Source organism: Micromys minutus, assembly GCF_963924665.1.
Source record: "Micromys minutus genome assembly, chromosome: 17".
Taxonomy (NCBI): domain Eukaryota; kingdom Metazoa; phylum Chordata; class Mammalia; order Rodentia; family Muridae; genus Micromys; species Micromys minutus.
This window is the reverse complement of record NC_137952.1, coordinates 45,353,364-45,381,086: the sequence shown is the minus strand read 5'-3', so window position 1 is coordinate 45,381,086 and position 27,723 is coordinate 45,353,364. Positions and strand designations below refer to the sequence as shown.

The 27,723-nt window shown below is 42.7% G+C and overlaps 1 protein-coding gene across 1 annotated transcript in view; it reads right to left on the bottom strand.

The window, feature by feature from the left end:
• ISM1 (isthmin 1) overlaps window positions 1-5,978 on the bottom strand; it is a 69,790-nt gene extending 63,812 nt beyond the window's left edge. Inside the window, exon 1 of the mRNA XM_080931557.1 lies at window positions 5,812-5,978. Coding sequence (XP_080787683.1) covers window positions 5,812-5,946 — 135 coding nt within the window. The 5' untranslated portion in view covers window positions 5,947-5,978. The remainder of the gene's footprint in view (window positions 1-5,811) is intronic.
• Between the last annotated feature and the right edge of the window lie 21,745 nt (window positions 5,979-27,723).

Below are 27,723 nucleotides of genomic sequence, written 5' to 3'. Positions count from 1 at the left end.
GATGAACATTACAAAAATTATCCAATTCTCCAAAGCATTCAAATCAAGAAAATGACCTACAAAACGAAAAAATGTGAAAAAGTTTTTTTCCTGTTTGGTTTTGAAACCAAGAGAGAGAGAGAGAGAGAGAGAGAGAGAGAGAGAGGGAGGGAGGGAGGGAGGGAGGGAGGGAGGGAGGGAGGGAGGGAGGGAGGGGGAGGGAGGGACAGAGGGAGGGAGAGAGAAGTCATGGGGTTGGATGAGTGGGAAGGTGAGGCAGATCTAGGAGGAGATGGGGGTGACCATGATCAGAATACATTATATGAGAAAAATAATTTTTAATTTAAAAATCAAATTTGAAAAACAAACACAGATAAAAGGTTTCTCCAGAAATGACTCCTCTACTTGTTAGGAGAATTAAAGTCTTAAAATATTAAAACAAAATTCTCATTAAAATTTTAGTAATTTGCAGGAAAACTCTAATGTTTACTGAAATATATTTAATATAAATTTTTAAGGATTGTCTTAAACATCGATTGATCGATCAATTGTGTGTATGAGTGTGTGTGTGTTTGTGTGTGTGTGTAGTGTGTGTGTGTGTGTGTTTAATCTGTGAGTGTGTGTGTTTGTGTGTGTATGTAGTATGTGTGTGTGTGACTGTGTGTGTTTGTGTGTGTATGTAGTGTGTGTACTCCCACACCGTAGTGTGCTCGAGGAGGTCAAAGGACAACTTATGGGGAGCTGGCTCTCTCCTTCCAAACTGTGAATTCCTGAGGGAAATCCTTCTTAGAGATCCTCAGGCTTGGTAGCAAGAGCCTTTACTTGCTGAGTCTGTCTGTCTGTCTGTCTGTCTGTATGTCTGTCTCTCTCTCTCTCTCTCTCCCCCCACACACACACATTAAAGCAGGACATTCACTCTATTAAACATATTACATGACTATATTATACAAAACATGGAAATATCTGTACGTGAATAGAATAGATATATGGAGAAGCCGACTTAGACGTGTGAAGTTTAGTACTTGACAAAGCAGAACATTTAGCAAGTTTGACAGCTGGTTATTCCCTCAGGCAAAAATAGTTATATATTTAAAACCCAGAAATAACTTCAAAGTGGACTGCTTTTCTAAAATGGTGTAACTACATACTCATTTGAACAAAATGTATTTTAAAGATTTTTATAATCTTTAACAAAGAGCCATTAGGGGAAAGTTTGGGAATTGAATAGATTTAAGAAAGCCATGGCCAAAAGTAGCATAAACAAAGCAAGTTGGCCAAGACAATTACAAAGCACATGGAATAAAAAAAAATCAACATTATATTTTCCAAGAATTCCTTCAGATCCACACAGGCCTTTGTAGCTTAACTTGGCAGCTCCTCCCCACTAGAATCAGAATTTGTTTCCTGTCCCTGAGAAGCAAAGCTGACCTCAAGACGTGAACCTCTGTTAAGGGGTCTCACACCTGCTTTCACCTGCTCGCTGCTCTGAGCCCTCCATGTGGAGATGACGGTAAGAGGGTATGGAGAGAGAACAGGCGGGTGACAACTTCAACAACCACCAGACTTATAAATGAGGTCATTGCGCTACCTCATCCACATTACACCAACTTAAATACATTAATAATTTAAGGAGAGGTGAACAGGAGAACCGCCCAGCTGAGCCCAGAGCTAGATGCTGCCCTACAAACTCATGAGCAAATAAAGCCGTGGCCACATTCGAGCCACTAAATTGTAGAGTGGCTCGCTATGCTGCACTAGGGAACTGGGACAATTATCCATCTCTTACAAAGGGTTCCAGTGATAAGAGCAAATGCCTGACTGGAAAGTGGGGATATAAGCTGGAAACAGGAGACAGACGCCTATTAACTTGAATCAAAGTTGGAGGAATCTTGTTGACAGATGGGAACAAAAACTTGGACCCTATAGTCAGCCTGTCTGGGTCCAAGTCCTGGACCTGACCTTCCCCTACCCCAGCTGGGTAGCTTTGAGCAAGTTGCTTAGATCTTTCCAGTTTTCCATATCCTCATCTGAGGAATGGACATCAGTCCTTCCTCCTCTCTGGTCTCACTTCTTTGGTTTCAGTTGCCAGCAATCAAACACAGTCTAAAAATAGCAAATGGAAAAAATATAAAAATAAGCTAATATTTAAGCTTTAACTAACTGATGGATGTCTTGCAGCATATCATTACAACGGTTCTATCTTATTGAAGGTTTCTGTGCTTTCTTTATCACAGGTGTGTGAGTAGAGAAGAACGGGTTTGCAAGGTTCACTGCTACCTAGAGTTCTGAGCATTCTCCAGGGTCTCTGAATGACTGCACCAAGGATAAAGAGAAGGCTGTCAGTCCTTTGGAGTCACCGAGGAGCTTTTCTTAAGGGTGGTTTTTCTTCTAGTGTATATGGCTCAGATAATGTAGGGAGTACATGAGGCTACACTGTTTTATTGAAGGCAGCAGGGGAATAAAGAGACAGCATACTTGCTTGTAAAGATGATGGATCTAGAACAGAATCTTTCCATTAAAGCTCAGAGTTCAGTTTTCTTTCATGCTATTGTAAAAATAACCCACTTGGCATCTTATTAAACTTGCTTAAATATCACTGCTTTAACGAGGTCAGGTTTTACTATTAAAAATGACAATTCTAAATTTGAGTGAGATTTATTAGATAATACACAAGAGTTCTGTTTAAAAAAGAGATAGCACCATTTTGATTATAATTGTTATTGACCATGGAGCCTATATTTTAAAAAATGTTCTGTCTTTCAGGCTGCTTTTATATCACATACAATTGTTTTCTCATTATCATTTCATTAAAGACATGTGAAAAAACTAACCAGGGTCTCTCACAATACAAGGTAAAGTTTCCCCAGGGGGGAAAGTCATTCCAAAGTCAACAAACTTGACAGTTCCACAAATTTTTATCCAGCTAGTACTGACAATCGAAATTTTCTTACTGGATATTTTATGACCCACAAACCAACAGAAAGATTATGTGCTCAAAAACATGTTATTGCTACCTCATAGCTGCACTCCCAGTGATGGAAGTCATGAAGGAAAACAAAACAATTTCCTAGAACTCCCGGGAACTACCAAAGAAATCATGCTAAGGATCCTAAATATGTTTCTGTATAGATATACGTACAAATGTCTGTGTATACATGTATGCACTGGTAGTTGGCATAGTAAGACTATATATGTGCATCTGAAAATGCAACATTTAAAAGTTGCTCCTCTTTTGTAGCCAGTATCATGAGTTTACCAAGAACTTGGAATATGGATATATTCCATATGGATATGGATATATCATTTAAAATACAACACACAAAATATAAGGTATACATTCTTTTATACTATAAAAAAAGAAAAACAAATTAAGGACCTTCTAGCTCTTCAGCTATAGAGTGAGCTCGGTTTCTTGAAAGTGGGATGATGGCGGTGACTAGTTCCTGGGGCTCTTCTTGTGAGCTTAGAGTTAGTGTGTGTACAGTGGTGGGTGCATTGCTTGCCATACAAAGGGCACCCAATAAATCCTTAACTCTTATTGTTGCTATTTTGAGGACGTTTGTTGGATGTCCTTGATCCATCCAAGTCACTAAATCTTAAATAAAGGTGTGCCTCTTTTTAAATAAACTCTACATACAGAGCAGCTGAGGCAAACTTATCAGTTCCTGCTTTATAATGTAAGGGGATCCTCTGAGTTTCTGATAACCAAGAAGGACTTTGGTATTATAGAATCATGACAGAATCAAACAATTTAAATGGGACTTAAGATTGGGCTCAAAAGATCCAGAAAACAGAAAGAATTCTGAGGTTACAGTTTTTTCTTCAAGTACACCTGCCACTAGCAAATGCATTCTATTGTATCTGGCAGACAGCAGATAAATGTCTTTTGCAGGTTTAACTGGCTCTGTCCATTTGAATTATACTGCCTTGAGCCCAAGAAATAACTTTGGTCAGGAAGAATATAAAACTTTTATAGGAAGAAATTACAAAAAGAATAAAATTACAAACTAAACTGTTAAAGTCATCAGTAGGCTGAGTTAAGTGCAGGCTTTGGATGCTCACCATAAATGGACATTGTAACAAGATAAACTGAAGCCACTGGATTAGCAGCTACTTAGGACCCCAGAGAGTCCTCGGAGCAGAACTGTTTCCAAATCCCCCATTTCTTATGTGTTATTTTTTTTGGGGGGGTGTTCTTCAGCAAAAGCCTCCTGAGAATCCCATCTAGTTGTACCAGCTGCTTCTCTCATTAAAGTACTGTTGGGGTGGAAAAGGCCAACCGGAGATCATTCTAATGATAGCAATCACCTCATAAAGAAATCTGCCAAATTTACTTTTCCGTAGAGTATCATTTTTACAGCTTCTCGTGAGTCCACGAGGAAAGAAAGCATCACCTATAAAATACAATTTCCAGAAGTCTTGATGATATTAAGAATTATTTCTTCAGTGTTTGGCATGGGGAAGTATCTGTTGCTATACAGGGTGATCTGAAGGGTAATGTGAGAGATGCCTACAAAATCACTGTGTTTTTAAGAAGGGGTTGAGAAGTTTTATGGTTACGGGGTGCATTTTTGCAGGCCTGGTTTGCATTTGCATTTGTAAGGGTCACCTTGCTTTAGTCTGGCAGACAGCAAGCTTGGTATAATTAACCAACAGGTGGGGATGTGTGAATTCTAACAAGTTCTTTTTTGTTTTTTTAATCACTCTGTGCCTCAGTCTCACAATCTGTAAGGCAGAAAGAATAAGAATCTTGTCATGAGGGTTATGGTCAGATTAAATGAGTTAGATCCTGTAACACTCTTAAAACAGTAGCATGGTAAATACCGGATGTAGAAGTGTTTAGATATATGTTTTTTTCCCCAATAACAGGTTAATGGTTTTCCAATAGCATAAAGATGTAAAAATCTCAGCACTGCATAGTGGAGAGTTTTAGTAGGCCTGGCTTGGTTTCTTTAGAGAGTAGAGGATCTTGGCTGTGTCCTGGAGAAAATCCCGGCTCACTTTTACTGGTTATGGTTTTATGCCCTCTCTATCTCTAAAACCATGAGATGGGCTTTCCGAAGTCATAGTAGAAAAGCCCATGTGAGCAACCTTTATTCAGCAAAATTCATCAGTCATCTCAAGATCCAATATATGCCCTTCCCCCCGCCTCAATTCTCCGAATTTGGAGCTAAAATGAAATCCTGTTACTAAAAGAACCTTCGAAGCAGATGGTGCCTTGGAAGAAGCCTGTGCTACAAGTTTCAAAGTCACAAGTAACTTCAGACCAACAGGTGCCTTGACTATGGCCCTTTGCTTGGTACAAAGGGACATAAAAGGTGAAGGAATCACTCAGGCAAGGGCGGAGTCTGGCTAGTCTCTAGAAATTATGTCTTGACCTCTAACACTGTTTGCACACTCATCAGAATTCTTTCTCCTAAATACAGTTTGGAGATTTATCTTATAAGGCCTCTTTGGGTCGCCTTACCTCAGTCCTCTCTTGCCTCTAGACAAATTACCAAGTCTCTGGCAGCGCTCAGAATCAAAGGCATCATCCAGCCAGCTTGTGCCTCCCAAGCCTAGACCTCTTCCTGGTGCCAAACCTGGGACAGATCTGAGGTGTTCTCTAGGTAGACTTTGCAGCAGGCCTCTGCACATAACCCTTCCACCCACCCACCCTTCTTCCCCATCCGTTAGTCCAGTCGTTTCTGCCTAATCAGGGTTGCCTGGGCAAAAGTGCTCTTTGGTGGAAACGAGGACCCGCCTCCTGGCGTGGACCAGGCTCTTGCTTAGAACCTTGCCTGCCACCCAGCTAGGCGCAACCGCGCACGCCCCCTCCGGCGGCGCACTCACCTGCAGCGGGGATCCGCTGACGTTGGCGGCGGCCGCGTCCTGCCGGTCGGCTCCGGATCCGCGCAGAACCGTGATGTGCAGCGTGAGCAGCAGCAGCCCCAGCAACAGCAGCAGTTCCGCGGCCAGGCGCACCATCCTCTTGAGTTGCGCGGCTTTAGGACCGCGCGCGGCGGGCGGCGGCGCCGGCGGCGGGGGAGGAGGAGCCGGAGTCCCCGAACTCGACTGCGCGGCTCCCGCCTCGGCCCCCGCGGGGGCCCCGCTCCCCGGGCCGGCAGGGTTGGCCCTGGGCTCGACCGAGCGCACGGGGCCCGGGGAACAGGAGCAGCCGCCACCGCCGCCGCCACACCACAGCGGAGCCACGGCGGGGCCGGGGACGTCCAAGCCGGTGGCCGAGCAATCCCAGGCGCTGTCCGGCGGCGGCGATGGGGTCCCGGGGCTGTCCGCGAACCAGGCCCGGCCAGGGTCCACCCTTCGGGCTGGAAGCTGTGGGGGCGGCGGCGGGGCGGGCGCAGCCGAGCCCCCGAGCGCACATGGGCTCCCCAGATGTGGCCGCGGTGCCGCAGCTGGAGCGGGAGCCGCCGCCAGAGGAGCGCGGAGAAGAGGCGGAGGAGGAGGGCTTCAGAGGCTGCCCCGAGTTACCTCCAGTCTCGGCTCCCCCGCCCCCGCTGCCCCTACCCACTCACCCTCGAGGCCACCACCTTTCTCACTCCAAGCTCCTTGGAACCTCCAGCCTCGTCGCCCCGCTTTGCCTAGTCCCCGGATGGGCTGGCTCCGGGTCACCGAGGTTGTCACCGTTTGAGGATAACTGGGGGCGCCCCGCCGGCGCCTGCGTCCGCCTTCTCGGCTGTGCTAAGTGCGCGCTGCCGAGGTCGCTGTGGCGAAGGGACTAACCCTCTGCTAGCACAAGTGCTTGAGGCTCCGGGCGAGTGGGGGTCGCCTAGGCCACCCGAGAAAAGTTTATGGGCAAAGTAGATCTGGAGTTGATGGGGTGGAGAACGGAGGGGCCAGGTGTCTGCGACGCCACTGCGCTCCCTGACCTTGAGCAGAGAGTTTGGTGGGGGTGACACGGTGTCTGTCGGTCCAGAAGGGTCTTGACACTAGCTGTGGGGCTCTGGGCTGGCTGATCACCCGGTCCAGCAGACCTTGCGCCTCCAGCGTCCTGGAGCGTCAAAAAAGTGGGTGAGTTTGATTCAGTCGGCGCGCGTGTCTACTTAAGTGCGCAGGTGTCGCGTGGGAGGCTGCAAGGGACACTTCGAAAGCGCTCGGATGTCAGCAGGGCGCTGGGTAACTCTCAGCTTGGTAGGTTCGAGTCTGAGGGCTCATCCGGGGGGAGCTGCGCCTAGAGGGGATTTGGGGGCTGCCGGAACGCAGCCGCTGCTACTGCGCCACCGCCTCATGACCGCGCTGCAGCCTCGGGCTCCGGCGAGGGACTCATGCCTTGCAAGGCGTGTGGCTGACGAGCGGAAAGGCTGGGGGATAGACCTGGATTTGGAGAGCGCGGGATCCTTGCCTCCGAGGTTAGAGTGAACTGGGTCCAGCGTGGTTCTGGCTCCCGCCTTCCCCAAGTGGCTCGAGTGACGGGGCGCTCTGTTAGGCTGGAGACTTTTATACTGTGTTCCCTCCTCCTTCTTCCTCCCCAGAGCCAGCCCAGCCCTTCCCTCCCGGTGAGCCCAGCCCTAGTCAAGCGTGAGCATGCTTTCCCACAACCCTTGTCACACATTTCCATTTCTCATCCGCAATCCAGGACCCTTGGACACATCCTTCAGATTCTCCATAGCTGAATGAAATTAAATAAGTAAAACTCTCTTACCGCACGCCACTCTTCTCTCGGTTACTACCTTTCTATGACCACTGGGAATGGACAGAAGCTTCCTAATTCAACTGTCTTTAGAGTTCAAATCTTTTCTTTGGAAACTCCAGGATGAGTTTCTTCGCCACTCTAACCTTCCTTGGGTCGCCGTAGCATTTTACAGAATTGAACTAGGCCTGGTTAAGTCTGCTGTTCACCTCTGTTTGTATCCGGTTCACCGGTTGCCTCTTTGAAAATGCTGGAAACATCTTTAAAATTCTAGCCAAACCCAGCAGCTCATTAATAAATTGGCAGCTATTTATAAAGTGCAGGGCAGCGTCTTCTCCTTTTCATTAAGGGTGGGTTTCCCATCCCTGGCAGAATGCTTGCTTTCTCAGCTTTTAGGTTCCTTGGCATCACCTTTACTGTCTGTCTCCGGGCTCTAAAATACCAATAATTGTCAACTGGAGCGCGCGAGGGAAGAAATTGAAACAATAAACCTTGGTGGTTCAGATGGGAGATCAAAGGGGATTCTAGCAGCTCTGGAATCCCATGAGGATTCCCCCCCCCCCCGCGTGTTTTCTAATTAGAATCACTTAAGAGCATCAGGCAGCAGAACCAGCGCACAGGTGGAATATATAAATTAAGATGACAAACTAGAATCCCGTGGACATTGATAATGTGGGCTTTTTTTCCAGGTGGTGATGTGAACACACAGGGACAAATGACTCCCATTGCCAAAGGCAGGCTGTTCTAGATTAGGGCTAAGGGGATGCTGTATTTTGTCATTTTTTTCCCCCCACACAGTCTCCCCATGTGAGCCTCAACTGCATTTCTCTCATCCAAAAGTTATAATTTTTTTTCTCCTAAGGAAAAATGACTAAGGAAAAAAATGTGGAAAGAAACTCTTGTGGGAAATGTAAATTCTTACAAAATTATAGATGGAGATTTAAAGATCAAAGTCTTTGCAAATGTTGTAAAGTTGTAAATTGAGTTTGGGGTCAGATGCTTTTATTAAATGTTGAGCAAGTGCGTGAGTGAATGCTGCGGGAGTCTCTTCAGTCTGGGCGACCCAAGTTCCAGATGGATGTGTATTCTGGTAAGCACGTGCCAGGCAACACCCTGTCACTGCCCCTGAGGGCTTAGGGAACGTTGGCTTACACATTATATGAAAAGGGGGCCATGTCTCTAATGCACCACCAAATTCTGTTTCAGGCACATTTCTGAAATTGCCCCGGGAGCTGAGGAAAGTTTGAAAACAATCCTACATCCTTTAAAATCTCCAAGGCTAGGCTACATTCAAATCTTTATCACTGGTCTTACTACATTCATATCTTTATCACTTACTATATTCCCACAGAATGTGTCTGTTATTCTGCCTGTATTCCCAGAAGACCTGGATTAGGGCATCTCTGCGGTAGAGCACTTGAGAAGCCCACTCTACCCCGGTATATTATTTCTTTCTTCCTAAATTTGCAAGCTAGAGAAGGCATTTTTCAGCTGCATTTGAGTCTAAGTAAGAGTGTGTGGAGTCTTGGTAGTTTCAAGACTCCTCAATGATTATCAATAAGTCGTAGGCCTTCCCTTTCACTGCAGCAGGCCTAAGACGTAGAAGGAGACTTCATTCAGATTGTTGTTCAGAAGGGAGACATTGAACTAGAAGTATCTGTACTTTGTTCAAGTGAAAAAATACCCTTTTATTCAAATTCACATGCTTTTCTGATATCTACTGTCATCACCTCCCAAGACAGGTGCAATGTTCACAGGTACCTGCCTGATCATCATCAATATTTCTAGGTTTGAGTACAGGAGTGATTCAAGGTAAGGGGCTTCGTTAAGACATTTGCACACATATACTTTGATCATAGTCAGACCTTTGTTACTCCTTTCTATCCTTTGTCCCTCCTACCTTTCCCCCTTTCCATAGTTAGATTTCTATTGTTATGGTAACCCCCATGACTAACACAACCTGGGGAATAAAGGGTTTATTTCATCTTACAGTTCACAGTACATAATGAAGGGAAGGCAGGGCAAGAACCCAAGGCAGGAACGGAGGCAGACAGAGGCCGTGGAGGAGGGTTGCTTTATGGCCTCTTCTGGCTTGCTCAGTCAGCTTCGCTGTATAACCTAGGCTCATCTGTTCAGGGATGGTACTTAGCCCACAGTGGTCTGGGCCTTCCTTTATCAATTGGCAATTAAGAAAATTCCATAGAGATAACCACAGGCTAATCTGATAGAGACAAGTCCTCAGCTGAAATGAGATGATCCTCTTCTCAGATGATCTTGACTTGTGTCAAGTTGACAAAAAGTTAACTAGCACAACTGAGTCTTTGTCAACCTGACAACCAAATGCATCATTACTGAACAGTAAGCTTCTTTAAAATAATTCACCAGATCTCACGTATTTATAGATGCCATCTAGATAAACACGCTTGAGCTGTATTCGCCTCTTGCGAGGATCGAGTCTAGTGACACTATGCATGTGTAAAGCTTTTGATATTTTGTGAAAAAAATAAAACCCAGGAGCCTAATGATGCAAGCTGGTGGCTTCTAGCATCTGGGATGAAGTGACAAAGGAAAAGAATGGGTTTGTGATAAAATTAACTGGCTTCAGATGCACATAAACAGTCTAAAAGTTTCTAACTGTGCCCTGGAAGGGCATCTTCTTCCCAGCAGCCATACAGCTCAAGTTGTTGAATGTCAAATCCAAGCCCTCTTTCTAAGATTGACTGTGTGACAATGACACTTCCAGCCCCAAGCTCAGAGGATGTGGTCAGTTAAAAGTGAAGACACTGGCTGACACAGAGTGGGATTTTATAACTTCTGATGGGTATGAATTTTCTTCATCAGATTATTTGAGGAAGATCTCTGTCTCGTTAGGTCTCCCATTGCTGAGATGAACAGCATGACCACAAGCCTCTTAAGAAGGAAAGGGTTGATGTCACTTTATAGCTCACGTGTCACCTTAGAGTCTTCACGGAAAGAAGATAGAGAAGGACCTCAGTGCAGCAGCTGAAACAGGCCACGGAGGAATGCTGCTTACTTGCTTGCTCTCCAAGGCTGTGAAACCTAGTTTCTTATGCAAGCCACCGGCACAGGGATGGTGCCACCGGCACAGGGATGGTGCCACCGGCACAGGAATGGTGGGCCCATCTCAGCACCACACATCAATCCAACTTCACAGCAATCATTAATCAGAAAGGAAAAAGATGTTCCAAAGGTTTGAGCACAGGCCAGTCTTATGAATGTCATTTCTCAACTGAAGTTCCTTTTCCCCAGATGGTCCTACTTTGTTTCACCTTGACAAAAGTCTAACCAGCATGTCTTTTTACATTCCTAATGGGGCTTCTTTCACTTTAATGGGATAGGTATCTTTGTGGTTAGATAGAACTTGTTATATATGTATTGTGCACACATACACAAATATCTTTTTTTTAATTTATTCATCTGTTGGTGAATACCTAGGCCGGGTTCTATATCTAGGGTGTTGTTAATAGTGCAGCAGTAAACTTGGATATGCACTTATCTTTATGGTATGTTGACTTACATGTATGCACACACTTCAAGTATTTATGTCTGGATCATATGATAATTCTATTTTAATTTTTTGATAGAGTCTCCATACTGGTGGCTATCATGTCAGACTGACTTTTATTTCCCCATGTCCTTGTTAATCTAGGATATTCTTTGTGTCCTTATTGACAGTCATTCTAGTCAGTGTGAGATGAAATGTCAGTGTGGTTTTGGTTTGCTTTTCTTTGATGGCAAAGGACATTGGGTATTCTAGGTTTGGCATTTCAACCCTGCTTAGTGAATCAGCTCTTGCTGGGATCTCTTCTGTTGCTGTCTGGAATATTAATACTACTAACTCTTCTGTGCCTTTATTGTATGTTCTTCCATAGCTGTTTTTATACTTATTATCAATCGCATTTACAGGGCAGCTCTGCACACCTGACTCTAATTCTTGAAAGTAAAAGAAGATCAAGACACAATGCTTGCAGATGTTGTCATCGATGACACCATGGTTTCATTAAGGTCTTTTAAGGTAGAAAGTTTAATGTTTTTATGTTAAATTTTCCTAAAGACAGTTATAACACACACACACACACACACACACACACACACACACACACATGTATCTCACATATTATAAATATATGCAGAAGCAAAGGGAAAAACAGAAGTAATTCTCATAACTTCGACAAACTTCAACAAAAATCACAGCTGGTTTTGTTACCTTCTTGCTTGTACTTTTTTTTTTTAATTATAGTTTTAGTGATCTCAGATCAACTGTAGTCTGAAGATATTAGTAAATATTAGTAAAGTCCAGAAATAAATATTTGAGGATTTTCCAATGGTGGGTGATTCTGAGCAGCATGGTGAAATCTCTGAGTGTTCTACTACATTCTAAGTGATAAGTGAGGTGGAGCATCTTTCTATCCACTGGACCACTGGGTAAGCTCTGCTTGTCATCAGTAACATAGTAGCTTCTTCTTGGTTATCAGATCATCTCCCTTGTTATTCCAGCATTTGTGTGGTACTAGAAGCAGTCTCACACTATGTCACAAGAGTTTTGTCTTTGATCTGACGTGTAGATTTATGTTAAGTCAGTACATGATTGGACAGGGAGAGGAGGCGGGATAAAAGAGAGGAAGCGGAAGAGGAGGGTAGCAACCCCTGAGTTTAGCTGTGTTTTCATTGAATGGGTTTATTTGGGTTGAAAAGAATATTGCAACAAACTGGCGATTTGGGCTGAACGGTATTCCAACAAACAATATGAGTCTAAACTCAGAGATTACTACCCTCCTCTTCCGTTTTTTTCCCCCTGGCTCCTCTTCCATTTCCCCTCCTTTTTCCTACCCCCTCTCCCTGTCCAATCGTAAGAAACAGCATCATCTGGCTCCATCCCAGAGAGAGTGAGTAAGGTAAAATAAGGTATTTTGATGATGTCCATAGGAAGCTGTTATTGTACATTGTTATACTTGTTCAGTTTTAATTTATGTGTAGAAATGTGTGTATAGGAAAGATCATCTGAGGTATCTTTGGAGTTTCAGGCACCCATTGGGGGATAAATAGGTATCACTGAGTTCTCACAAACTTCTTAAGATTATTGTAAAGCAAACTATGCCATAGCGTTTCATACATTCGTATTTATCTAACGTGTGTAATCGAGTAAAAATTAATGTGCATATTTTATTTAGGCTTTGAAGGAAGTCATATCAAAACCAGTCTTCCTCTGAGTATATAAATGATGAGAGGAGGCTGTTAAGTGTTCACCACAACCTCTTTCCCTTCTTCCTTAGCACCCATTGACTTCATTCCCCAGTGTACTGTGTAGTTAGCTAGTCACGTGACTGGGATCTGGCCAGTAGATGGTGACTGGAGGTTATATGGGTACCCCTTCCAGACCTAGACTTTAAAGCCCAGCAGGTGGGGTGGTCTTTTTCTTTGTCTGTTGGTTGTGTGTTTATTCTGCCCAGGTAATTTTAGAGCATTATCAGCTGAGTCCTCAGAGCAGATATTTTATCCAACCCTATGTTTGCTGAAGGAACTATTTTGTGATTTAAAAGGAAACTCCTTTTGATGTGCTCAGTCACTGATATTTGAGAGTTTGTTATAGATGCTTGCTCTGGAGACATTGACTACTGCAGGAGACAAGGTTCTCAAAGATGCGGCTTCACTGTTTCAATAAGAACACAGCCATTAAAGGGGTATAAATGGGTAAAGTTGTTTTGATAAAACAGATAGTGGGGCCTGTGACTTAGTTTGACTGTAACTGTTATGGGAGACTAGTGTGTCTAAGCACTTCGGGTTCCTTAAAGGCATTATATTACAGTAAAGTTCAGAGGGACTCTATCCACCAGCCATACGCTCTACTGAGTCCTGGTTTCCCTGTCTGTAAGTTGGGGCTAAGACTCTTCAGGACTGCTGTGAAGTTCAGCTGTCCTGTCCAGGTATAAGAAGGCCAAGTCATCCTGTGACTCTATTAGATAAAGCATCCCATGCTCTGCCCATGCTGGTGGGGCTGGTTTGCCTCCTTCGATTCTACATACACATAGTGGAGGGCATTTAAATAGCTAGTCAAAGAATACAAATTTCCACAAAACTTCTGGAAATCACAGTTCAAATGAGCCCTGGAGGTAAACTCAAAGCCCTGGAGGAAATGCAAGCAACACAGCTGAAATGTTGTTCCGTTTCTTCTCTCCTTTGAACTGGGAAGGGGTCAGAGTGCTCAGAAGTGAGAAAATCTCACGCCATCTGAGGCACACTCAGGGGCTCCTCCCCTGAAGGCAGCTGCTGGGTTTGCTGGACACCTGTGGCTCTGGTGACACTGTTCCCAGCACTCCACCACACACACACAATGTTAGAATACTGAGGGGACACTTGTGGCTCTCTCTGCTTTACCCACAAAGACCATGATGTACAAGACCTCAAGAGATCACGGATCACGGAGTACTTTTCTCTGAGGATGTCAGGACTCAGAAACCAGAGCTGACCGGTGACAAATCTGACTGAGAGTTTTGGAAACTCTGAGACGATTCTTCCTTATGTGGGAGGCCCCATGTGTATTATTTCTGGTACAATGACGTTAAAATATATTAGGTTCTGTTCCTACTCTGGCTTCTTCGAACACCTATCCCTTCAGTGTCTTACCTGAACTACAAAATTCCTTACGCTGCTTTTGCTTTATGAGAACACTTTTCTGTATAAATTCTGGAAAGCAAAACAGGACAGTGACGCGTTCTAGCTGGAGGAAGAAAACACTTTTCAACTACAACTGATGTTATGTATCAGACGTGCCTTCCTCGAACTTCTGAAAAGGTCTGTGCCCAGAAGAAAGCATACACTTGAGCTACAGTTTAAACTCAGAGTGGAGAGGTCAGTTTACAAATGAGGCCTTGAGTTTAGGGACTTAGAGGCAGTATCTGAGAAGGAACCAGATGACTAATGTTCTTCCTCTTTTTCAGGTAATTTTCTGTACATGGTTCTTATACAAAAGAAAGAGAGCACTTTTAGGTGTGTAACTTGGTGGAATCCTCATGACTCAGATCCAGAAGGTTTCTCTCTCTAGAACCTGGCACTCAAATGTTGCTAGTATTCTGATTTCTGTAAGCCTGCCTTTGATTTGCCTTTTGAAAAATGAACATACATGGGATACACACGCTTTTGTGAATGGCTTCTCTTCCTACCTTCTATTCCTCGTCACATTTTTTAGGGGCTGGAGATTTTCAAACACATGGAGAAGTTATGAATGCAGATTCTTGCATTCTGCTGGTAGCCCCGCCCTGCATTCTATCACGGCTTTTTATGAAGCAACTTAGCAGACCCTTCCCTTACAAGGTGGGAGCATCGTCCTTAACCACACACTGACCCTGGTATTTACTCTGAATAGTGGAGCAAAGCATGAGGTCTGCAGCTAGGCTTCGCGAATTCTGCTTTGTCTTTCTCTCTGTCTCTCTGTGTCTGTCTGTGTCTCTGTGTCTATTAATTTCTGTCTCTCTGTCTTTACTCCTATTTGTCTCTCTGTCTCTCTTTCTGTCTCTGTTTTTGTCTCTGTCTCTCTCTGTATCTCTATGTCTGTCTCTGTCTCTGTTTCTGTCTCTGTCTCTGTCTCTCTCTCTCTCTCTCTCTGTGTGTGTGTGTCTGTGTGTGTGTGATGTGTTGGTTCTTCCATGTGAATAATCTCTGGTTAGATTAAGCAGGGACTTAGCCTCCTTTGCAACTGAGCAAGCACAGCCCATCTCCAGAAACAGAGCCACAATATCTGATCAGAAACACAGAAGGAAGCCCGGCCAGCTCAGAAGACCACCCAGATGAGCCTAGTCTAAATAGACAACAAGCTAAATAAATAATTGTTGTACGGGATAGTTTAGCACAGAACTGTTGAGAGTGCTTGGCTCTAGATACTTCACTTTCTACCTCCTAAGAACAAGGAGACTCCCCATCATCAAAATATAGTTCTCATCCGCAAGACATTTCGCTTCAGCACCTTATCATTTAATTTAAAATACAAACGCACACTCCAATAGTGCATACAATGGTTTCTCATGCCCCTCCCCCTTTTATGTGTCTCTACTGTTATGTATGGGCAGCTGAATGTGCAGCAGGACCTTCAGGTTTTACATTTGCTTCTCCAGGACCCATTTCTTGCTGTGCACTTTGAGGGAGGATGTCTTCAGAAGAACACTGTGAATTCTGTGTTCTTCTGAAGACATCATGTGGACTCTGCGGTGCTCATTTTACCAGTTGCTGGGGAATATGACTCACGTTACAGAGAGCCAGAGTTCTGTTTGTTGGGGGTTAAATTCGGCAGTGTTGCTGATGGAGACTGTGTTGGTGCTCTTGAGTTTTTCAAGTGCCGAAAGAGAGGAAGCATGGATTTATCTACTTCTCTGGGAATGCACTTCGTTTTCTTCCAAGATGTTTGTCATCCTTGTCCCAGCTCCTTCAGGGCAGTGACTTGGACCATAGGAGAGGCTGAATGTCCTCAGTATGAACTCTGAGTCAGCTATTTTGGTGGTTCTAATCAAAGGTCATTATCAATAGGAATAATAAATTGGCCTGAAATTCTTTGCTTAGTTTTAGAAACGAGTGAGAGACTTTATTTTAGACAAAAGAGAAAGTTGTTACTAATATTGGTTATGTTCATGGATTTTAAAAAGCATTTTATATTTGCAATTTTTGTAAAAAGCAAATCTAAATATATTTCATGGGAGTTAAGAACTCCATCAAATAAAAAAGAAGAAAAGAAAATAAGATAATAACCCAAGCTGGGAATGTTAACTCTAATAGTAAAGTCAGTTGAGATAATCTGGGCTCGCTCGGAGCGAAAGCTGACACTGCTTAGCTTGCAGTTAAAAGCAGAATGAATCCAGTGGTTCCTCAGCAAAGAAAGAAAAAACTAACACCTCCAACATGCCACCTCTGAGATGTCGCCACTCAAAAGAGCAGTGCAGTCAACTCTCTCTAACATCTTTACTAATAAACACAGGACCTCATCATCCAGGCTACGGCAAGGATTTCACAATGACAGAGGGCTCTGGTGCCTCATTTGTGTACCAGATGTGTCTAAACTAAAATCGGAAGATTCCCTCTCATAAACTCTGAGCAGGAGGAATGTTAGATGAGAAATAGCCTGTGGAGGAGTGCCCGCATCATTGTTAAGAAACCTTTGATATGTGGCCTGGTTGTCACTCACGAAGGTCAAGAATTTCCCCTTATTTACCTCAGTTTACCTTGCTTCTGAAAGTGTAGTTCGATGGATAATTGCTGGCTCTTCACCTGGAGTTATTGGCAAACCAAAAAAACGGGGGGGGGGGCTTTCTAATGTACATTTAAGTTTTGGTGCCTAGAAAGTAAAATAATACTTTAGAGGGATGTTTCAAGTGTTCACCGAAAACTGAAGGAGAAGCTATTTTCACGTTATGCATGAGTGTACTTGTATGTGTGTGTCTGCGTGGTGTATGTTAGCGTGTGTGTAGGTGTTTGTACGTGTATGTGGTGTGTCATTATGTGTGTGTTTGTTCATGCAATATATGGTGGTAATATAAGGCATAGCAATGTTAGAAAAAATATTGTACTATTCAGAGAAGAGAAACTAATTGTAGTAAACAACTCCTCAAACTCAAAGCCTTAATTTGCCATGAGCTTACTTGTTGGTTATTTCACAATGATTACAAAGATCCATGGAAAGATGCTCAAGCCAGGACTCAGAGGGAGCACCCAGCTATAAAAATGCTTAGGAGATCCAGACTTCCTACATACCTAGGAGATTCAGAGAAGAACACTAGCTCACTGGAGCATGTGGTTCTGTTGCACCTTGAACTACTTCCTTATTTCCTCTGCCTTGCTAAAACCCATTAGATTACATTCCTAAAGCTAGCCCCCAAGGTCTATTCTCTTATTTGGCCAATTTCTCCTCCTGAGGACCGACTACCAAGGTCCAACTATTAAAGTCCAACAATCAGAAGCCCCCTTTGACTCACCTAATTAATATGCCCAATTAAAATTCAACACCTCATCCTAACACAGGGTTTCCCATTATACTTTTATAAACCACCATTTGTCTGTGGACCATGTCTATCTCCCCTCTATCCAGAGGCAGTCTGAATTTTTTCCTAGGGATAAATACTTCATCCCCTCTTTTTTTCCCATCCCCTTCTTTCTTGTCCTGTATCTCTTGTCTTTGTCTCTCATTCCTTGCTCTCTATCCAGCTGTGGTAAATCAATCTCCTTTGTGCTGAGAACTTGGTCTTGGGGGTCCTGAGCAGATGTTGGTCTCTTATAGAGAGAAATGTGTATGCTGGGTATATGGTACCTTAAACACATACATTTATGTGCGTATATGAATATGTATGGAACCCATACATATTTAGATGTTTTTATAATCTAAAGACATGACTGAATTATTAGTGTACATGACTATTAAAATCTTATAAAAAAGATTTGTTAAGGTGGCAGCATATTCTTTTTTATGATTATCATGAATTACTTTGCTTAATTGCTATGTTTTGACACTAATGTATAAAATTGACTTCATTAAAATATAATTAAGAAAAATATGCCCAACTAAATGAATGCTTATAAGAACAAATGGACACAAGTAAGAATATCCATAGCAGATTTTTTTTATAATACTGCACAGCTGGGAGCAATCCAGATGTATATATCAATTTTAGAATGGATAAACACACTTCAATATATATCCACACAGTAAAATACCAATTGTCAGTGTATATGAAAGAGCAGTTGGCTGTTACATAGAACAGTATGTGTGATTTTCACAGACATAGTGTTTAATGGAAAAATCATACATCAGAATACATTTGGTATATTCTGTTTATGTGAAATTCAAGAGAAGGTGTAGCAAGTTGGAAGATGAGAGATCAGAATAGACTTTTAGGGGCTATAACTGGCTTGGACTACAAAGAAACTTTCTGAGTACCCAGTATGTTTCATGTCTTGATATAATGCTAATGTGCTTATATGTGAAAATCAGTTGTCTAACAGATCTTTTCACTGAGCATACACAAGTTTGACTTCAACACATAGAAACAAAGGCAAACACTCTTGTGATTCCTGGTTGAAGGTAAGAGTCTGGTTGCTCTCTCTTAGCTCTTTATAATATAATGAGCTCATACATTTAAAAAATGACAATTGAATTAAATGATATTTTTCCCTGAAAAATGTATGATCTCTGTCTCATAAATCTGGTACATTAGATCAAGGACAGAATCCGAGTGGTACATGGAGTGATGATTGATCTCCGGAAGGATGATAAAGTTGCTGGTGAGTCCTGACTAGAACACTTCCTCCTTGTCAGCAGAACAACATATTTAACATTGACTGTGTGAGATCTTAAGTCAAACACCAGTAGAACTGAGGATGTTCCAGGAACTATGGTATTAAAGTTGACTATCAGTAGGATTCTTTATTTTCCAAAAATTCTTAGGATAATTCGGTTATGGCATAATGAATAAGTAAGTGTGGGGCTGAGGAAGCTCAGTGGTAGAGTGCTGGCCTAGCATGTGTGAAGACCTGCATTTGATCCACTTGGAGGAATTTAAATATTAAGTAATTGCATTTTGTCTTCAAAGATGTTGGTAGTTTATGGATCATCATAATATGTATCCTATAGTAAATACTCTATATTAGTATCTTTATGTTCTGTTGCTATGAAGAGGCACCATGACCAAGGCAAGTGTTAAAACGGCGTTTAACTGGGGGCTTGCTAGAGTTTCAGAGGGTTAGTCACTGTTATCATGGAGGGAGCATGGCAGAAGGCAGGCAGGCATCATACAGAGGAATAGCTGAGAGCTACATCCTGATCCACAGGCAACAGGCAGCTGGGGTGGGGGTGGGGAGAGAGGGAGGGGGTAAGGGAGGGTGGAAGGGAGGGAGGGGGAAGGAGGGAAGGAGGGTACTCCTAGTGATACAACTCCTTTAACAAAGCCACACCCTCAATCCTTTTCAAAGTCTTAGTTAATGACCAAGCATCCAAACACAGAAGCCCACAGGGCCATTCTCATTACATAGGTTTCTGTTTTGTTAATATTAGTAAAAATGAGCAGAACTGTCTGCTCTTTCAGGGGACAGGGATTGATTCTCGGCATCTACATTGTGGCTCAACACCATCTATAAATGCAATACTAGGGGATGCAATGTTCTCTCCTTTGTTCTCTGTGGGTACTGCACATATGTGGTGACCAGCCACACATGTAGGTAAAACATCCATGGATATAAAAGTTTTTAATCAAATAAAGCAATGTCTGGGACATTAAAAAACAGCAAAATCTCAGCAGATTACAAAGCCAAACATTTTTAAAAACACACACACCCCTTCAGATGAATTTGATCAGACTTACCTTGCTGGTCCAGGGAGTACTACAGGTATCTAGTCTTCAAGTCTGCTTATTTGTGCCTGCATTTCAGGACACACAGAGAAGAAACAATAGCTTCCTAAGCTGGGCTTTAGGGTAGAGGCCTCTCCACCTATGTTATCACATTTAAAGCTTGAGCATATATCACATCTTTTGATCTACACTAGCACATTGTACAGGTGGAGGGTTGGTATGATGTATTCTCTCTGTAGCAATAATGGCTATGTTTGTGTGACTAGCATGTGGTGGCTTAAAAGAAAAAAAAATGTGTCCCCAGGCTCAGGCATTTGGACACCTGGCTTTCAATTGGTGGTACCAGTAGGTAGCCCACCAGTAGGAGGTATGGGCTTATTGGGGGAAGTACAGCAATTGGTTAGTTATGAGACAGATATGAGATAGGTTTTGAGAGCTAACAGCTGTGCCGTACTTCCAGCTCAGTTTTGCTTTAGGCTTATGGTTTACAATGTGATTTCCCAGCATCCATTCAGCATAAGGGAAGAGCTGTGAAGTTACGTTATAGATCCAGAAAAAGAGGAGAGGAGGTGCTTGCTTTTACAGTCTACCATACTGAAGAACAGATGGCATAGTGTCCTGGCTCCACCCGTCAAGAAGAGAGTAAACATTCCTCTTCTGGCTTCTTTGGGTTGTCAGCTCTCTCAGCACAGAACGGGACCTCTAAGCTCATGTTTATATGACTCAATTCCTTGTGACACGTTTTCTACCTGTATGTATGCCAATGCCGGTGTCTATGGCCATAATGTCTAACCATATACACAGCCTGTTGGCTGTGTCTCTCTGGATGACACTGGCTGGCCATGTGAGTAGAATCCATGGCCTGACAGTGCTGAGTCTAGACCTAAAAGAAGAAAAAGAAGAAAGTGTGATAATTGAACTTCTGCCTTGGGGCATCTACTGTTTCAAAAGGGACTCGGGAGAAGACTTCAGGAATAGGGCTTTCTGGAAAATATGGAAACCTTTTCGCCAGGAAGCAAGGAGAACCGATGAAGCCCATTGCCTTTGGGCCCAGTGATGGCCACTGGTGTCTACTTTGCCTCACTGCTGTTCTTCAGTCAGGTTCTCCTGAAGGTAGCCCTGGGTTGATGAAGGGTGCCTCACTGCTTTTCAGATACAGTATCTTAGGCCCTATCTTGACTTAAGGCCTTTAACCTACCAACCACTCCTCTCAATTTCATAGTGGAATGCATGTGCATTGGAAGAAAATACAATCTCCGAGGATGAAGATGTTTTGCCCACACTCCCAGCACACAAAACAAATACCTTCTCATACAAAACACTGTTATGATTGTTAAAGGTGGCTCCAGCAGTATTTTTGTGGTCAAGCCAAAAAACAAAAAACCAAAAAAAAAAAAAGAAAAGATTTTTTTTTTTAATTTTAAAAATAGCTGGAACAGGCCCTGGAGAAAGGTCAGCAAGGGATCCTGGTAATAGCAAAGGAAGACTGAGCTGTAGATGTAAAATTATTGAACCAAGTAATTCAGATAGGAAGGACAGTCGACTCTGCGGAGTTCCTGTAACCTGCCTCCCTTCAAGTGGGGAGGGATTCTGTTGTGAAAGTGGTGGGGTAATTTTAAACTTGAAATTAAAGCACCTGAAATAAATCTAGGGGAATCCAAAGGCAATTAGCACTCAGAAGATTAAGTTTGTCTTTGAACATATTGAGTAATACTGAGTTACTATATTCATGAGGACTCATATATCTCGGAGCATTCGTAAGTCTCTTGGGAAGTTGTGCATACCCACTTGCAAATTTTCAGCCTTTGGAGACTTCATTTATTGCAGCGTCGAGAACTGAGTTTCAGGAATTGAATCGAAACTTGTTTCAAAAGGTGAGCTTATCCTTACAAACTTTAAATCTCTTACTCTAAAGCACCCGGCACCTCCAACCCCCATCCGTCATTTGAAGTTTAAGAAGATGGTTTGACAGTACAAATTACCTTCTTTGTTTTTAATTTAGCAGAGCTTGCGGGGTTTTATAGGCATATAAACTATTTTTATAACTTAATTCCCTGCAAGTTGTGGCATGAAGGGAAATAGGCATCAGTCATAAAAATGTATGTTAAATTGCTCCTAATTAAACCTGTAGCTATTTTCCACATTAGTGGAATCAAATAGCTACGTTGTCATGTTGCAATCCCTTTTCTTGATAAAGATACGCATGATTAAAATGGATGATTATTTCAAGTGCTCTGAGGCAGGTGAAAGTGGAAATTCTCCCAGTAGCTTTACAAGAGCCTAAAACCTGGTTCATAAATAGTGAAATGGGTGTTTGCATTGCAGATCCAGATACAGGCTCAGTTAAGATAGAAGAGATATTACTATATTTTAATTTATCGATTGACTTTAGAGAGCGGGTTCAAAGTAGCATTATTAATGTCAGAACAACCTCTTTACTGTAGTTCTCTTCACAAACTGGGGATGATAATAGCTTCATTTGGGTGTTGTGTGCATGAATCTGAATTAATGTGAATTAATCTGAAACCATGACCTCAACATTCAACACATTTGTTTAGCATAACACGACTAGTTGCTGTGTGTTCAATTTGACCAGGTGCTATCCGTAAACATTCTGGCAAGACAGACCTTTTCTAGAATCCAAGAGTAAGCTTAATACTTTTATTTGCTGAGGGAGTCCAAAGAAACCTAGTCAACACACAATCCTGTCTGTCAGTAAAATTACAGTGGTGTCCTGACTTTTGAAGGCGAACTGTTCAATTTCCCCAAAGTTGGCAGGCTTCTTTTAAACCAGCCCCATTGCTCAGAGCTGAATTCCAAAGAGTGTGCAATTAAATAAATTATATTAAGGTCAAAGGCCAAATCCATATTTCCACATTGCTTTGCATGTTGTGATTGTCTTGTACTCTTGAACATATTGGGAATTGTTGTGTCTAAGGGAGACATTAGACAGTGTTGCAGGGTTTCACACTGCTTCCCCATGCTGTGTCTAGGGATACCTTGTTGACAGTCCGAAGTCAGTCATGGGAGATTCAGATAACTGTACTACAGCAATCAGCACTGCCACCAGCCGTGGCTCACGAGTGTGTTCCCCCGCATACCTTCTTGGATATTGTTCGGCACATGTCTGTCTGGATCAGGGCTGCAGGTAGACTTTGGTCAGGAATGGCGGATACCTTCAAAACCTTACTAACAAGCTATAATTTTGTACTGCTTCATCCCAAAGTTTTCTTCGTGTTTAAGTTACTACAGTTTATATTTTCAGAGAAGGTTAAACACATCTTGGTGAGATATTTCTGAGCACCCACAGGGAAATATCTGGTTATATTTCTTCTCCTCATTGTCTTTCTTTTCACATAACCATTTGTTCTTTTAGTAGCACAAGCAGCATGTGGAGACTTTTTATACCGATCAGGTACTATTGGTTTTCTTCTAAACTTGATTGACAGTGTTTAAAGCTTTGTGCTAACAATCATGATGTGTAAAACCCGAAGGGGCAGTTCTGCAGCCTACACAGCTCATCTATGAGAAGTCTTTCTCATGATTTGCTTCTTTCTAGACAGAATTGAAATTCATCATCATCTGGTCCCATGGGCTGGCCTCTTAAGCCAGGTCTTTGCCATCTCTGACCTGGATTCCCTCAGTACTCTGCCTCTCTACCTTCTCCCTTGCTGGTGTAGTGAATGAAGCATGATTCATAATAATGAGCCGCTACAGCTAACCAAGGATTTCTCTGTAGTGTGAGAGTAGGCTCCACCTCATCTGGCTCCATTCTCTCCTTGCTTGGGAAATTCTAGGCTCAGTGTGTCCTATGAGGGTCCACCCCACTCCTCAGTGGGGGTCTTTCTGAGAGCTCTTACCTCTATGCATGTGATAATAAACTAGACTATTAGTTTTTTTCTGAGCTCAAGTCAACTCTGTATCTTGGACAACTAGCTGTTTCTGTTATAGATAACTCTGTCATTGGTAAATTTGTGTATGGTGAAAAACTGGAAAGTTTTACTCAAATATTTTTAAATGACCAAACAATGAACTTCATGTAGGAAAAAAAAAAAAAAAGAAGAACCATGACCGGCCTGTTAAATATTTTCCCATCTTTTTGCCTTGAGATTGTTTAAATGCTTTGTTAAAAACTTTGTTTTTTAATAATATTTGTTCATTACTCAAAGAATACAACTTTGTGTACTCTCTGATGCGTCTTTTTAACTGGGTGCTTCCTCTTTAAGGGAAAGACCAAGAAACACTAAAAATACTTATATTGTATAATAAATATCACAAAGTGAAATTCCCCTCGTGCATTTTGTAGGAAGAGCCAAGGCAGAGCTGCTCAAAGGACTGGCAGTCTTCACGGTGGGATCAAAGGGCAGGTGAGCCAGATCTCAGCCTGATAGTAGCAGCACACTATGCTTGCAACTCTCTCTAAATTCCAAATAAGGTCAAAACTCTTAGAACTGAGCTCCGAAGACCTGCTCCCCTCTATAAATATGATATACCAGTTTTGAAGGGGTAGCAGGCATAAAACTATAGCACGTGTATACTGGAAAAAGACAGAACACGGTTGGATAGAGAGAATAAAAAAACCCAGCAAGAAAGAAAACAACACAGGAAGTTGTTACACAAGGCATCCACCAGCAACATCAGCATGGTCAGGTGCATACCTCTCTGTAGACGCTGGCCTTGTTACCAGTATACTGACTCCGGATCTGCAGATGAATAAGACTCCCAGATGATGTGGATGCAGATTCAAGTTGGAGAAGTCTTGCTTTAAAAAGAAACTGGAAAAAGGAGGTAGTAGTTAGCAGCAAGGGCGGTCCTTTTTATTGGTCCGGTCACGGTGTTTGCTCACTATTAAATACAATAGTGACATTTATTCCAAGTCTGGTTAAAATACAGCTATGTCCTCATTCTCTCTGCCTCTGCCACTGGCCTCCTGGGCCATTGAAGGCCACTGGGGTTGTCCTTCAGGTTGGGTTTTGTTTACAGCTACCTACACTGGCTAGCTGAATGAGCCCTGGGAAGCCACTTAACTTTTGATCACTACTTGCTTCTGTTTATTCTGCTTTACAAAAGGCAGAATGGTACTGGGCTATCCAGAGCATAAATTAATTAATGTTTATGGCACACTTCAAGCCTTGGGGATAATAACCTCTTTGAAAATGGGATGCAATTATCATTACGGCTAATGAAGTCTCAGCCTCTCTCCTCCTTCTCATTGGGATATGTGGCACTAGAGCTGCCCTGGGCAACAGAATCTCAATTGGGACAAATTCACCCCAAATGACACTTCCCTTCTTTGATGACTTTACTGATGCATTGCGCTTTTATATATTTATTTTACTCTATGAGCTAGATTTAGAAGGATTGAGTACGATTGTTTCAAAGTAACTCAAACTAGTCATGAAGGGTGCTTTTCTTCAGTCACAAATACTGCACCCCACAGCTTCCTTAGCAGGACAGAGGGAGTCACATGGCCTCGGAGAGGATCCTTTGAAAGTGAGGCTGGGAGACTGACAGCGATGGTTTTTGAGTTGCTGAGGATCAATACTTGTCCGTGAGATTGCTCAACTTCAGGAAAGAATTTAAGGTTAATTGCATTAGAGGACACATTCATGGTGTCCCTGGGTTAGGAGAAGCGCAGCTTAACATGACAGGAGGTGGAGGCAGAAGGAGTCCATGTTGAAGGTCAGCTTGGGCAGTGTAGTGGGACCCTGTCTCAAAAAGCTAAGGTTGGGCTGTTGCTAGGCGCTAGAGTGCTTGCTTAGCAAGCACAAGATGCTGGGGGCTTGCTTCCCAGCTCCGCACAAAGGTAAAGCCATAGTTAAAAAAAAATCTATCTTTTAAGTTTAGGAAAGCAAACTGATAATGTGTTCTTCGAGGAATCTTGCTGGTTTGTTTATTTAGCATCTTTTTGAAGAGGGAAATCTTAGCTGTAGAGAACTTCTGGAGCAACAGTCAGCTGGTGACTGAGCTTCCTTGTTTTGTGTGACTCAGGTAAAGCTGAGTAACTCCTAGGTGTCTTGGATGGGGCTCTCATAACAGTGCATAATGGATGATATCAGAATGGATGATATCAAAACAGGCCCGTGCAGAACACCTTCGGCAAGCTAGAAACCCTGACACAGCAGCTTGACTCTTAGTCTCTAGGCTGTAGGGTCCAGGCCAAGCAGCTGTGAGTATAGGCTCTGGCCATTTCACGTTTGCCGTATCCCTCACTCCATTCCCAAGGCTTACCTTCAGTTCTTTAATGATATTTTTCCATCTCAAGCAAATAATGTGTGTGTTAGTTTTGATTTTATTTTTAATGTATTTATAATTAAAATGTAATTACATCACTTCGGCCTCTCTTTTTTCTGCCCCAAGCCCCTCCTATGCTCTCTCTCTCCAATCTTTCCACATCTCCCACTTCTCTCTCAGATTTATAGCCTCTTTTTCTTTGATTATTGTTACATATGTATTGTTTATATGTTGTATGTATGCTCAAAATTACAATCTACTGAGTCTGGTTTTGTTATTTATATATGGTTTTCAGGGCTGACCACTTTGTGTTGATTACCCAATAATGGAGTTTATTCTTGGGAGAGGTTAATCCTCCCTCACACAGTGATCATTGATTTCCTGTAGTCTTCTGTCTAGCAGTAGGACTCCCTGAGATTTCTCCCCCATTCTCATTAGCTTGTCTGTTGATAGTCTCATTGTTCCTGTCTTGTTTATGAAGCCATTGGTAGGAGTCTCACAGTAGACTTCCCAGAAGTCTAGCTCTTACAGTCTTTCCAGTCACTCTTCTGTGATAATTGTCTGAGTCATAGAAGCAGGAACTGTGCTGAAGATGTATCTAAAAACATGGAGGGTGCACCAACTGGGACAGGAAGGAAGAAGGTCAGTACTGAAGGAGGAGTGAGAATGGACAAATAACGCCAAGGTTGTTGGGTAAAACCTTCAGGACTCATACTATTTTATATTTACCATCCGTCTATCTCTATATATATGTCCTAAATGAAGTTATGTTGTAACTGGGGCTGATAAGAACCATATACTCACAAAGCTTCAAGTTCCACCCATGAGAGAGCTCCTCTTGAGTAATTGTAAGGACAATCCGTGTGCTTCAGACAGGACATTGTTGTTACCCTTGATTGCCTCTCAGAAGTTGAAGGTAAGTCTCTACTGCTGAAGATAATGAATGCTTGTGACCCAAGAGACAAGGGACTTGGATGATTCAAGCTGGATCTGATCTGCAAACCTTCATTGGTATGCCTTCCATCAACATCAGAAAGAACTCTATGTAATCTGCCAAGGAAGCAACTCAGTTCTGCCAAGCTGTGATGCCAGTGGACCCCAACAATAACCGGATGTCAAGTTATCTAAAGATGCAGCGAGAGGCACTCTCCTAGTGGTGTTAACCAACAGCTGTCTAATTGGACTTCTGGGTTCACTACAATGGAGGGAAATCATACCTGGTACTGGAAACCTAGCCAACTCCTCAGTGGTACTGAGTTCATGGATTGTAGAAGAAAATCTGTTACCACCACTTTAATTGATGAGCCTAATTCCTAACTACATTGTAAACTTTATCCTGTTATCCACAGATAAGGGTAGCTATTATCTCTCATCAAAGAAGCTTTTATTTCTATTTTTATTTTTTATAACAAATGAAGACTGTCACAGAAACCCACCTTGGAACTCCAGTGCCAATAGACAGCATCTTCCCTAAGAATCTCAATTGGCAGTCATAGAGGCTAATAGATAAAATTAGTTTTGAAAGTAGTTGGAAAA